At 54.8% G+C, this 13,648-nt stretch overlaps 1 protein-coding gene across 6 annotated transcripts; it reads left to right on the top strand.

The window, feature by feature from the left end:
* Positions 1–4,179: 4,179 nt before the first annotated feature.
* On the top strand, positions 4,180–13,220 carry DNAJB2 (DnaJ heat shock protein family (Hsp40) member B2). Of its 6 annotated transcripts, XM_070489691.1 has the most exons (11): positions 5,864–6,059; positions 6,338–6,433; positions 7,108–7,217; positions 8,277–8,330; positions 8,497–8,619; positions 9,416–9,508; positions 9,723–9,825; positions 10,007–10,077; positions 10,916–11,122; positions 12,025–12,053; positions 12,261–13,220. In XM_070489691.1, the coding sequence occupies exons 2-10, from the start codon at positions 6,369–6,371 to the stop codon at positions 12,045–12,047; spliced, it is 849 nt and encodes a 282-aa protein (XP_070345792.1). In that variant the 5' UTR covers positions 5,864–6,059; positions 6,338–6,368; the 3' UTR covers positions 12,048–12,053; positions 12,261–13,220. The 6 variants fall into 6 exon arrangements, with proteins under 6 accessions (XP_070345793.1, XP_070345791.1, XP_070345794.1 ...); XM_070489692.1 differs by lacking the exons at positions 5,864–6,059; positions 12,025–12,053 and adding an exon at positions 4,180–4,247; XM_070489693.1 differs by lacking the exons at positions 5,864–6,059; positions 12,025–12,053 and adding an exon at positions 4,479–4,579.
* The last annotated feature ends 428 nt before the right edge of the window (positions 13,221–13,648 follow it).

The following is a 13,648-nucleotide window of genomic DNA, read 5'->3' as shown; positions in this document are numbered from 1 at the left end:
TCCCCAGAAAGCAGATCTCATTTCAGAGTTCATTAAAGAGTACAATTCCAGGGAGCAGAATGGGGGCCAAGGGGAGTAAAGCAGAGAAGGAGGGGGAATTCGCCCTAAAGAAGACGCAGCCAAATAAATGGCATCTCAGAACCATTTCTTGGGTGAGGGGGTAGGAGCGGAGTTGAGGGTGGGGGAATTTATTCACTGGCTCCATCCTTCTATTGGTTAAACCTTCACCCCAGCGAGCATGAACTCCCCTGCACTTCCGGGCTGCACACATTTGGGCTGCAGGGTCAATAGGGAAACCCTGGACCCTGGAGATGAGGTGCTTGTTAAGCTGCTTGTGTGTGAAGTTGGTCCCCGCTGCACAGGGCTGCAACATGCGCCTGGTGAGGCCAGGAGGGTCTGAAGTGGTGCCTTAGAGCAGCCTGACATAGCAGGTGCTCACTCGCCCATCCTACAGATCTGGAGTTTGTCTTCTTCAGGCAGCAGGTGTGGGTGTAGAGAGTCCAGAAGCTGGCATTAAGGCAGAACAGTGGCACAGTGGCAGCAACAATGGAGGAATGCCTTGGGACAGGGTGCTTACCTCCAAGGAATCTCCATCAGCACTCACTACTTTTTGATAAAGACAATTGACATCTCTTCAATCCTATGCCGTGTGTTATGCAAGCACAGCTTCAAGCCTCCACTTCCAACCAGATGGCCGCCCCTAAAACCCTTGTATACGGACTTTCCGTAGCCCCTGTTGGGCTGGAGGGGTGGCTTAACCACTGCAGGTGTTGGAACTAGAGGAATCCCCACCCCACCTCCATCCCCAGCCAAGGGATGAGATGGTGATGCCAGAACCTAGGAGCTGGAACACTAGGTGGGAGCTGGAGCCACAGCAGAGCTACCCAGAGAGTGCAAGAGGGACCAGGGAGGGAGGGACATTTGGCAGGATTCAGAGCCATGGAGGAGACACAATCACTGCCTGAGGTGCCACCTGACTTCTCCCTTCCTCCCACCCAATCTCCCACCAGTGGCTCACCTTGTCTGAATCTACAGAGAAGCTAGTTGGCAGGGGCGGTGGGCGGGGGCGGTGGCTAGGAAAAAGGAGGTGCAGTCCATGAGACACAGAGCAGGCAGGGAAGATGGGATAATGGATATCAGAGAAAGCAGACAAATCAAACACACACCTCACCTAGGTCTAGCACCCGGATGCCATTCAGGGCCTGCGGTGGGTGAAACTGGAAATGGAGCGACGTCTGGTCCCCCTCACCTGTCCCTGTCACTTTTGTCCCAATGATTATTTTGTCGTGAGTAGAGGATGGAGTGGAAGCAACAGGATGGTTTAGAGAAGAAAATGGGCATGCAGAGCGTAGCAGTTCCCTCCTTCTGTATTGTAATTGTTTGCCCAGAGATAGTAAATATTCTCAACTGCTCTTTGAGGCTTGAAGCTTACAGAGGAAGCTCTGGCCTGGGAGGAGAGACGCCTGCATTGTGTGTATGTGTCTGTGTGGTCGTTGGGGAGGGAACGTAATTCAGAGGGAGTATTTAGAAGCTCATTTTGGCTGAACAATTCAGCTATATCCTCAAATCCACTTTTTCCTACTAAAATGGCTGACTTTCAAGTCTCTATTTGACTCTCATGTCTTTTTCTCTCTCAAATGGTTTCAAACTTGGGGAGGGAACAGGGGTTCTTTTGGGAGCCCTTTGAAGCCCAAGAAATTGCTGTCACTTATTGAGCATCTGCTGTGAACTGGCCCTGTATCCATATTATCTTGTTTAGTCCTGAGGTCAATACCGTTATACCTCCTGGGTGGAAGCTCGTGGGAACAGCGCCTGCTCCACTCAGCACCCTCAAGGGTGCCCGACACGTATAAGACACTCAATATTTGTTGAATTGACTTGTTAAATGAACGCCTATTCTATGGATGTGGAGACTGAGGCTCGCAGGAATTAGATGACCTGCCCAAGGTTACTCAGCTAGTAAACGGAGGAGTCAGGATTCAAACCCAGGTCCGCCTGGGCCAAAGTTATGCTGCTGCCCTCCCCTTCCTCAGATGCCCTCTCCTCCTGCCCACGGAAGTTCCAAGCACCCCTCCAGACGTCACCTCCTCTGGGGCTGTCAGGTTCCCAATGCCCAGACAGTGACTCAGGTGCCTCAAAGGCAGGGAGGGGATAATGCTTGACACTCCCTTGCCCAGGCACTGTGGTGGAGGGCATGCATGGGGGTGCAGGGACCCAGCTTCTGGGGCTGAACAAGGGCAGAGGTGTCTTTGGGGCCAGGTTTGGGGGCTGTCAGTGCCTTCTTGAAAGGTCCCCTCCCCCCGACATCATAGGAGATGAGGCGAGGGCTTGGGAGCCACCAGAAGGGAGGGCCAAGAGAGAGGTGAGGTCTTTACCTGCCAGGACGGCTAGGCATCCAGAGAGGTGGCCAGGCTCCCTCCTGTTTGCTGTCTCAGCCAGCCCACCCTGAGCAGGTGCATGGCCACCTCCTTTCAGAACCCGCGAGGCCTCCCAGCTGGTAACCCTACTGGCAGGCACTGGCAGGCCTAGGTTGGACTGGGTGTGGGTTTGGGGAGGCGGCAACCCAAACCTCCATAGAGCAGCTGGGAGTGCCACCCAGCCTGGCCCCTGGGGACTCGCTCAGTGCAGGGGAACGCTTTCATCCCTGATGCTTCTAAAGCCCGGGTACCATTCCCTCCTGCAGGCAGACACAAGAGACAGATTCCCAAGCTTGAATTCCACCCAACACGTTTATTCCCTCGCCTCTGATGTGTCAGGAACACGCCTGCCTGCAAAGCTGCCTTCTCACCATTCCCTCCTTCTGGAACACCCCTGCCACCTGTTCGTCTCAATATTTCCACTTCTGCCAGCTTAGGTCACAGTCGCCCAGAATCCATCCAGCCCTGCAGAGCGCTCCCTCCTCTAGATTCTCCTGACACCTACTGTCTTCCTCTACCACGCGTTTAGCACTTGGCATGGACTGCTTGGTATGGTCACACTTAGCTTTCTACCAATATCCTATTTCCCCAACTAGATTTTAAAAAAATATGCATGTATTTGAACACTTATTACATACACCTGCATCAGAATTCAAAAGGTGCCAGGGGGATTTACAAACAGCAAAAATAAGTCAACACAGCGAAAATAAATCCCCTTCATTTGTTCCCCTCTTGGCAGCCACCAATGTTAACTTTTTTGTTGGTGTTTCTTTCCAGAGACATCTATGTATATATTAATGTATGTATACATATTTAGATACACTTCCTTCTACACCTTGTTTTCACTTAATAAATCTACAAGATGGTCCATACCAATACAAATAAATATGCCTCATTCTTTTTGATGAGAACGTAATATGCCATTGTATAGCACACCATGGCTTATTTAACAAGTCTGCTATTAATGGGTGTTTAGGTCATGTGCACTCCTTTGCCATGGAAAAGAATGCTGCAACCCTTGTGCCTACCTCTTTGCACACATGTACAACCATAAATTATTAGAATTGGAATCACTGGGTCAAAGGCTATGCAATATTAATTCTGATACATCTCATATTGCTCTCTTTAGAATTTATAACAAATTACCCTCCCACTGCCAGCGTGGGAGAATGCCTGTGTCCACAGCCTTGCCCATACAATGTGTTAAACTCTTTGATCCTTGTCAATCATCTAAGAGAAACAAAGTACTTTGTTGTACCTTTTCTTTATAATTCCCTTGTTATGAATGAGATTGAGCATCTTTTCATGTATTTAAAGACCAGTATGTCCTCTTCTGGGAACTGTCTTGTCTGTGCCCTTTGCCCATTTAAAAAATTACATTGTTTGTCTTTTCTTAATAATTTGTTGGAATTCTTTGTAAATGAAGGAAATTAGCCCTTTGTCTGCTAGATATGTTCCACGTCATTTCTGTCAGCTGTGGTTTGTCGATGTCGATTTTCATCTCCTTGAGTACAGCACTGGCATTTAAACCTCTGTTTAATATAATACCACATACATGGCAGGTGCTAGACAAATGTCTGTTGAGATAACAGAAGGAAGAAGAAGAAAGATAGATTTGGAAAATTTGGAGTGACCCACCCTAACCTCTTCCTTCCTCTTACACCAAGACCAGTCAGGACTCTTGTAAACAGCGGAAAGGAACTCTGACAAAGTGAAAAAAAAAAAAAAGAAGAAAAACCACACACACGCACACAAACACACACAGTTGGAGAGAGATTGAGTAGCACACAGAATCGATGCGAGGGCCAACAAACAAGTCTCCACAAACAGGTAGGTACCAAGGGAAGCTGACCAGACAGCACCATAGTCAAGGTCAGGGCACAGGACAGCCTGCCTAATAGACCCCTCCCGCCTCCACCCCCTGCAGAGAGGTCCCCTCCCAGCAGGCACTGAGGCTGACATTTCCTCCTCCAAACACTAGAGGCCGCTGCTGGCTCCGCCGCCAGCACTGCAGAAATGAAATCTAACCTGCCCCTGCTTCTCTGTGACCTGCTCCAGATTCAAAGTCCCAGTTGGAGCTTCCGGTTGGCAGAGCTTCTGTCTTTTGCCTGCACCTTGGAGCCGGGGAGTCTAGGAGAGCAAGCGGCCGGGCTTTGTGGCAGGTAGTGGCTTGCCTGCCCTCGAGACCTACGCAGTGGGAATTCCCCAAAATACTCAGGAGGCTCAGACCGTGAGCAGCCAGGAAAACTGCACGAATGCATGCCACCCTCTTCCCTCTTGTCTGACACAAGCCCTTCTCTTTGGTAAAGGGTTTCTGGGTCACCTAGCCTAAAACACTCTCTCGATTCACATAACAGGTGCCGCTTGGGCCAGTCATGATGCCAGAGCGGATGTGCACTGAGACCCTGTGTACCATGCCTCATTTAACTTCCAAACAGCCCTAGGCCTTACCTGTATTTAGGGAGGAAAAACTAATCCTCAGAGGTTTTCCCAAGTCACACCGTAGCACCAGGTTGCAAACCCCGGTTTGCCTGTTTCCAAAGCCTGGGGTTTCCCTGTGGGCTATATTGATAGGCTGGTTTCTTGTCAAGTTGGAGCTCTGTGAAGGCAAAAATTGGACCACATTCTTTTTACATCCTAGCAGCATCTACTATGTAGAAGATGCTCAGTTAATGCTTGTGGATTGGCCGGATGATATCAAGCAGGAGCCAATTCTAGAAGGTTCTCTAACTCTCCCTTGAGGCCTGAACCCAGGAATCATATTGAGGTGGAAGAGGTCTACTCATCACTTTGGGAAGAAAAACCTTGAATCTGGGGGATTTCCTTTTTTTTTTTTTTCCTTTTACCCTTTCACCCCACCTCCCCCCAAATATGTCAAAACTGTCGACAAGAGGTTGACATCTGTTCACTATTTAATCATCCAGTGGATTTTTTGAATCCCGTGAATGCCCTAACACTCTAGTGAGAAAAAAGAATCTCCGCCCTGTGGAATTTACATTCTAGTCGGGGAAGTGAATGTCAATCAAATAAACAAAGAAATAAATGCTAATTTGTAGCTCTGACACGTGTGATAAAGGATGCCATGAGATGCTATATGAGGCAGGTCTGATCGACTGAGGGAAGTCCGGCAGCCTCTTCTGAGGATCTGGGGGGCTGGACCAGGGATGCGAGAAAGGGGGAGGATTTAGGGCCAGAGGGGAGTGTGTGAATCCTTGACATGATTTCCTCCGGGGTGAGTAACCATCGATCCTCGAGACTGTTTATAGGCAAGCAACAGAGGGCCCAGGGTTCGGGTGGCTTGCTATTGCGAGTGCGCCACGCCAGGATGGCCCCGGCCGCTGTCTCCCAGGTCCCATCTGGGGATGACGTCATCCTGGTGCAAGCCCAAAATAGCCGGCTCCGCCCCCATCTCCCGGCAGCCCCTGCAGCAGCATCCCCCACCCCTCGCCCCCCGGGTGACAGGCCGAGCCGGCCTCCTCTGGGTGTCTAGTAGTTTCCGTGCCGCTGACGCATGCTTGCGCGCACAGCTGGGTCGGGCGCGTCCTACGCAGCAGCCGCGAGCCGGGCAGCCGGTGCCAGACGGTTCCCGGCGGGGGGCAGGGGCGGGGCGCTGCAGGAGGCCAGGGACTCCCGGCCGAGGAGGTGCGGGCGGGGGGGCCCGGTCAGGCTGGGGGGCCCTGGGCCGGGCTGCTGCAATGGAGGGACCTCGATAGGGCTCCCCGGGCCTGGGCACCTAGATAGCCCGTGGCACCGGCCTGCGGGGGCCGATAAGGCTGCCCGTAGGAGCCTAGTCACCGGCGGCAAGCAGAGCCTAGTGGGCTCCGCTTCCCCCGGGAGCGCCTTCCGCCACCCCGGGGGGGCTCCAGCCCCAGGGAGGGGCTCTTGGTTCTCTCTGCCTGATGCCTCCTTCTCTCCCGCAGCCCCAAGAAAGCTGACTGCTGACGAGTTGCCATGGCATCCTACTACGAGATCCTAGACGTGCCGCGAAGTGCGTCCGCTGATGACATCAAGAAGGCGTAAGTGCCTCCGTTGCGCATCAGAAAGCCTCTCTCTCTCCTCCAACCTCCCCCCCCCCCACCCCCCTCGTCCTGGGGCCCTTCAGGGGTAATGCCAGGCAACCAAGTCCCTAGAAAAGATTGGAGGACTTCCTCAGAGAGGGACACCTGTAGGGGAGCAGGAGACCCCTGGATGAGTAGGATAGTGGCCATAGCGTGAAGAAGTTCTGCTGGGAGCTGCACTGTGGGTCCTTCTGCAGCAAACTCTCCCTTCCCCTCCCCTCCCCTCTTATCACCATCCCTGCCCCTAGGCGTGAGCTTTCTCAGGATGCTGTGCAAAGATGCCCAGGCGGTGTGACTGGAAGGGACCAGGGCTCCTGTACCCTCCGTGGCGAGGTGTACCCCCACCTTTGCAACCTCAGCCCCCCTGAGCCCCGGGGAGGGGTTAGGGCTGGGGTGTCTTCTCACCCTCATGGTAGCGTGGCTGAGGCTAGTGGTCCAGGTGCTGGCGGCAGAGGGGAAAGAGGGGGACTCCATGGAACCCCTGCAGCAGAGGCAGCCCCGGCAGTGGGGGGGACAGGGATGTGAGTAGGGAAAGGACAGCGGTGGCCAGGGGGGAAATGGGTCACTCTGCTCTGTGGTGAGAAGTGGCTGGTTTGTCCCTTGACCTTCCCCTCTGAACCCACTTTGTGCAGGTATCGGCGGAAGGCGCTACAGTGGCACCCGGACAAGAACCCGGATAATAAAGAGTTTGCTGAGAGGAAGTTCAAGGAGGTGGCCGAGGCATATGAAGTGCTGTCTGACAGTAAGGGCCAGGGCAGGGCAGGGCAGCACCCATCGCCCCCACTGCATGCCCCATCCCGCTCCTTTGCAAGGCCATGCTGCCACCACCCCAGCCTCCTCCGTGCCGTTTTCCAGTCTGGCACTTAGGTCACCCCTCCTGCAGGGACTCTGGGACTTTTTCCCTTTATTTTTTTGCTTCGATTCAAATGAGTACTTACTATGTGCAAAGTATCCTTTTCTTTTTCCTTTAATCTCCTGTGCTCAGTGTCTGCTCCCCAGGATCTGGTAGTTGCGGCACAGGTCCTGACAAGGGGAAGGAGGCAGGGCAGGTAACCGATGTGTGCTGAGCCTTCTCTGTGCCAGGCATTGGCGGGTGTAACCTCCCTGAGTCCTCACAGCCATCCTACGAGGCAGGGTTTATTACCCCCACTTTACAGGTGAGGAGACTGAGGCTCAGAGAGGTGAAGTAACTTGCTCAAGGTCACACAGAGCTGGAATATGAATCCAGGTCTGTCTTTTATTCATTCATTCAAACAATATTCATTGAATACTTATGGTGTGGGGTACTTGTTGGGTTCTGGGGAACAATGGAGGACAAGCAGGCAGTGTCTCTTGTCCTGATGGATTTATCATATTCTGGTCAGGGGAGATATTAACCAAGTAAATACAGACAAGAGTGTTCCAAAGGAAAGCAGCGGGTTGATGTGACAAGGAATCATGGGCAGCAGTTTTTGTTATAGTGGTCACCGGAGGCCTCTCTGAGGATGTGACATTTGCGCTAAGCCCTGATAATAATCACGTAGTAATAATTAGCTAACATTTATCAAACACTTACTGTGTATCAGGCACAGTGCTCGGAAGTTTATGTAGATTATTTCATTGAATCCTTGCAACAGCCCTATTAGGCGGGTGCTGTTGTGTCCATTCTACAGATGAGAAGGACTGGGCTGCTGCTAAAACCTATAGCCCATGGCCCCTGTGCACCTTGTTGTCCCCCTGGGCAATCCTCTGAAGGTCCTAGCCCGGAAGGGGAGGCTGTCAACCCAGAGGGATGGAGAAATGATCTGGTTTCTCTTTGCAGAGCATAAGCGGGAGATCTATGACCGCTATGGCCGGGAAGGGCTGACGGGGGCAGGTAGGTGGAGCGGGAGCCCAGAGATGGAAGTGGGTCAGGGAGGAGGGGAGGGCAGGTTCTTGCAGTGGCTGTGCTCTCGAGGCTCCTGGCCATGCCTTAGGTGGGGTCCCCTGGCTCAGGCGAGATGTGCGCCCTCCACTCGCTCCTCATCCTGCCTCTCCTCCAGGAACTGGCCCATCTCGGCCAGAAGCTGGCGGTGGTGGGCCTGGCTTCACCTTCACCTTCCGCAGCCCTGAGGAGGTCTTCCGGGAGTTCTTCGGAAGCGGAGACCCTTTTGCAGAGTTCTTTGGTGAGTGGACTCGGGGAGGCCCCTGACTAGCTCGACTTCCCTCTCCAGGCCCATCCTTCCATCAGCTGGGCAGCCCTTAGGCGAGAGGCTGAGAGGGAAGCAGAATTCCACAGACTGAATATTTTGTGGGGGTGGATCCAGTGAGAGCCAGGACAGAGCCCTACACAGGCCTGAGCCCACGTGACCCTGTATGACACTTCAGAGACTCGCCTTATTAAATAATAACAACAATAATGCATTGTTAGACCTCCACAATGACAGCCATGAAAGGAAGACTCGAAGCATCATGTGACGATAATAACGACATTACAAACACCAACAGATGCCATTTTTTGAATGATTAATATATGTCAAGGATCCCCCCCCAATCCTCTGATGAACCCTGCGAGGTGGATCATTTTATCCCCAATCACAGATGAGAAAACAGAGGCACCTTCGAATAACTTGCTTAGACTCACACAGCAGTTGGTAGAGCCGGAACTCGTGTCGCGTCTGCCAGACCTCATACCACGCTTGTCTGCCTGGACCCAAGAGGCTGTCTGTCTGTTCTCCCTCACGCCGTCCCCCTCTTCCTTCCTCTATTCTTTATTGTGAACAGAATTTACTGGTGAACTTTTTCATATATAATATTAACTAGGAGCTTAATTTGTAAATAAGTCCCAGCAAAAAAGAAAAAAATCGGAAATATTCCCAATTGCTTAGCAGCTTATATTTCCAGACCTACAAGCAGGGTTCACACGTTTTTTGGAAGGCAATCTCTTCATCAAATGACTGTTAATCTGCTTATTTGTTGCAGATGACCTGGGCCCCTTCTCAGAGCTTCAGAACCGGGCTCCCCGACACTCGGGCCCCTTCTTCAGCTTCTCTTCCTCCTTCCCGGGGCACTCTGGTAAGTGCCGTCCATTCCCATTTTTGCAGTGGAACCCCTCGCTTGGGCTCATTGCTCTTCCAAGCCTTTCCTCCTGGGTGTCTGGAGCCCTGCCTCCGGGCAGCTCTACGGTGAGACCCCGTGGAGGCTGCTGGCCCATTGTGACTGCGCGACTGACCGTGCTGCGAGCACCTTCCATCTAACAGCCTCTCCCCCTCCTCTGTCCCAACACTAGATTTCTCCTCCTCATCTTTCTCCTTCAGTCCTGGGGCTGGTGCTTTCCGCTCTGTGTCTACGTCCACCACCTTTGTCCAAGGACGCCGCATCACGACACGCAGGTGAGGGCTCCTCTGGGACAATCCGGGGTGTGGGGGTGGTGGGGGAGCTGCACGCACTTAGAGAGTGAGCCCCTGGAGGGCAGAGTCCAGCCTGTCCTGCTCACTGCGGCCTCCCAGAGCCTGCACGGGCGCCTGCAGGACCCAGGCATGCTCACTGACTGCATTGTGCTGCCCCTCACAGAATCATGGAGAACGGGCAGGAGCGGGTGGAAGTGGAGGAGGACGGGCAGCTGAAGTCAGTCACAATCAATGGTGAGGAACACTCTGCCACCCAGGCCCCGGCCCCAAAGCCCTCTCCCCAAACTGCTCCTCTTTGGACTCCCTTGGGGCAGGGAGGGAATCATGGCCACAGGCCAGACTGGCAGGGTCAGAGATGGTGGTCCTGGGGTGGGGGGCTGGGATGGAGACTTGAGAAGTCTCAGAGGGTCGGCTCATCATTGTTAGTGGGGCGCGTGGCGTTTGCAGAGCACTTTACTATTTTTAAAGCAGTTGCACAGATCCCGTATTCCCTGTATTGTTAAAACAGCCAGGGGGAAAGCAGGGCAGTTGGTATTCACCCTATTTTTCATTTGAGGAGACTGAACCTCAGTGTGGTTAAATGGCCTTACCTCCCAAGTAGCCCCAGGCCCAAGGCTTTGTCCTCCTTAGTAAGGGGAAAAGCCAGAAATGATGCTCAGGGTGCAGGATTCCGGAGCTGAGTTCTCTCCTCAGCACCGTGCTGCACAGGATGGTTGCCATGGCTACCCTTCCCTGCTTGCAGCTGTGGAGCACCTTTTGCTAAGTGCTTTCCATGGGTAGTCGTAGTTAACCATTGGAACAATGACAACGTGTGCATGCTCATCATCCCCATTTAATAGATGAGAAAAGGGAAGCTCAGGGGGCTTGAGTAACTTGCCCAAGGAGACACCTCATACCTGCTGGAGCTGAATACCTGCCCACGCTCATAACCACTATGCCAGGTGCCAAAATGCATGCATGCCACTTCCAAAGGAGGGGCTGCAAGTGGTCAGAGTGCTTGCCGCATGAGGCAGCCTGGCAGAATTCTCCTGGCCTGGGTCTGAGAGCCTCATGGTGGCCATGACTCTTGCAGGTGTCCCAGATGACCTGGCACTGGGCTTGGAGCTGAGCCGTCGTGAGCAGCAACAGTCTGTCACTTCGAGGTCCGGGGGCACGCAGGTCCGGCAGACTCCTGCCTCACGCCCCTCTGACAGCGACCTCTCTGAGGATGACGAGGACCTGCAGCTGGCCATGGCCTACAGCCTGTCAGAGATGGAGGCAGCTGGGAAGAAACCGGCAGGTGGGCGGGGGGCGCAGCGACGACGGCAGGGGCGCCCCAAGGCCCAGCACCAAGATCCAGGCATGGGGGGGTCCCGTGAGGGTGCCAGGGGTGACACAGCCAAACCCAGCCCATCCCCGGAGGAGAAGGCCTCTCGCTGCCTTATCCTCTGATCACCAGGCCCAACCCACCCCGATTCAGGGTGACCAGGGGTCCTGCTCACTGTCAGGAGAGCAGAGAGGGGCATGGCCTGAGTTGCAGGAGCCCCTCTCCCACTCCACACTCCCTCTGCAGGCTTCCCTCCCAGGTCTCCCGCACTCCAGTGTGGACTTGGGACTTGCTGTGCTCAGCCCTTGGCTCATAGGTCCCTGGTGAAGCCCAGGGTGGGGGTCCTCGGGGCAGTGGGAGGGCCTGAGGAGCCAGGATGCACTTATTATTGTTAGATGGGGAGTTTCTAAGGGGCATTAGTGGTTTCGGTCGGGCCTTTTGTGCCCAGGTCTTCTGCCACCTGTGTTGCTGATGATGTCAAGGAAGGAGGACTTGGCCTGGGGTTCTCTGAGCCAGAGTCGGCAGCCACACGGGGGAGTCTCCCGCTCTCCTTGTCCAGCTGCAGATGCCCCCGCCCCCTGTTTCCGTGCCGTACTGAGCTCTGACCGTCTCTGTTGCTTCCCTTCTGGTGCTGCTTCTCCTTCCTCGCACTCCTCTCTCTGCAATTCCCCGCGGGCCGCATCGCTTTCTTTCACTGCCAGCTGGCTAGCACTCCCTTCTTCCTTCCCCGAGAAGGCCTGTGTGGCGAGGAAGATGCCGTGGCCGGTAGGGCCATAAGGTCTTCCAGGGAGGCTAGCTGGGTGGGGCGGGAGCCGCTCGGCCGTCCAGATTCGGAACCGGAGCCCACTCCTCCTCCCTTCCTCTTGCTGCCTCAGCCTGCCCCAGGCCTCGGGACTAGGCAGAGGTGAGGCCGGCTAACCCTGGAGAGGTGGGATGAGGCCAGGGTGCCCCAGGAGGGAGGCCTAGGAGGGGACCGTTCCCGTCCTCCTTCACCATGCATCAGGGCTCAGGGGAGGCCACAGGGCTAGCCCAGGTCTGCATGCTCAGCTCCACCCTCCACGGCTTGCTGCTGACCCTCTCTCCTGTCACCCCGCCCCCGCTCTCTCCCCAGATGTATTCTGAGCTGGTGTCCGGGATCCAGAGTCGCTGCACAGTTCCAACAGGACAGCGCCCTCCCCTGTGCACTGGGAGGGGACCCTCCGTCTCTCTCCCTCACCCGTGCTGAGCGTAGAGCCAGGCCTGGGTGGTGGGTGGGGGCCGGGTGGGAGGTGTCGGTAGTCTTAGCCTGTAAACTCTTCCCTAGGTGCTTGGTGCTATCTCTTGGGGACCACAAGTCCCAGAATGCAATGCACCCTGCCTGATTTCTGATAGGTCACGCTTGGGGGAGGTGGTGCGTGGTTGTGGAGCTGTGCATCTTGGGACATGTAGTTCCAGCCCAGGTCAGCCTGTCACTCCCTGTGAGACGGAGATCTCGTCATTTCATTTGTCCCTGGCAGGGGTGGCAAGAATGTGGATGAAGGGGTAATGGTCCGAGCTTCGGTTCCCCTGACACCTCTTGCTAGCGCTGAGGTCGGAGTGTATGAATCGAAGCCCTGCATCTAGCAGAGGCTCTTTTCCTGTGGGCGGTCTGGGGTCTCAGGAACAAGCCGGGCAGACCTGCTAGGCAGGGTGTGGCCCCAGAGGGCAGCTGGGCGTGGGCTGGCAGGGAGCTTAGAAGGGAAGGCCGCCCTCTTGGGGGGGTGTGTGTGTGTGTGTGTGCGTGTGTGCGTGTGCGTGTGTGTGTGTGTGTGTGTGGCCGGGATTGGCGTGTGATGGGCGCTCCGGGCATGTTGCTGCTTGTATGGCTTCTTGGCCTCTGACCCTGCTGCCCATTCCTTGTCTCCAACACCACAGATGAGCTGCCTCTCCTCCTCCATGCCTGGGGAGCCCAGTGGGCCAGGGAGGGGAGTGGGGGAGCCGGGGTGTTGCCAGCCCCTGTGACATTGAGCCTCAGAGACCTATCAAAGCCAGCAGGGCTGAGCTCAGACCGAGGGGGGAAATGCTGGAAGTCAATAAAGCTGTTTCGAGAGCGCGGTGGTGTGCTGTGTTCCTGTGTTCTTCCTTGCCGGGGTGTCCCAGGAGGGACCCTATGGGACCAGTGGGTGACACACTTCCCTTTATAGCCCGAACAGCTAGAGGTCGCAGCCTTCCTGGCTGACAGCAGAAGTCCCCTCTTAACCAGGCTGCCCTCCTCAGTACATTGTGGAATCCCGAGAAATGGTCACATTCTTCTGCCCTCACCTCCTGGGGCCCCACAGCTGGCTTCCCCAGGGGCCTGTTCTCCTTACACAGGGACCCAACCCCCAGCACCTCACAGCACGGCTAGAACCGGACTAAGCTGTGAGTTGACTGGAAGCATGAGGAAAGCAGAGAGCAGGGAACACGTGGTGGAAACCTGTAGAAACGTACTCCCAAGGCGCAGAGACGGAGCCCCTCCACAGGTTTCCTTAGCTCAAGGCC

Source organism: Equus asinus, chromosome 19, assembly GCF_041296235.1.
Source record: "Equus asinus isolate D_3611 breed Donkey chromosome 19, EquAss-T2T_v2, whole genome shotgun sequence".
Taxonomy (NCBI): domain Eukaryota; kingdom Metazoa; phylum Chordata; class Mammalia; order Perissodactyla; family Equidae; genus Equus; species Equus asinus.
Note: the sequence above shows the minus strand (reverse complement) of the source record. Positions and strands in the feature narration are given on the sequence as shown.

Coding starts and splice junctions, on each gene's coding strand:
- DNAJB2 (XM_070489690.1), top strand. CDS start 6,369: ATGGCATCCTACTACGAGATCCTAGACGTGCCGCGAAGTGCGTCCGCT. Junction 6,434..7,107: donor GCTGATGACATCAAGAAGGC/GTAAGTGCCTCC, acceptor CACTTTGTGCAG/GTATCGGCGGAAGGCGCTAC. Junction 9,826..10,006: donor CGCCGCATCACGACACGCAG/GTGAGGGCTCCT, acceptor TGCCCCTCACAG/AATCATGGAGAACGGGCAGG.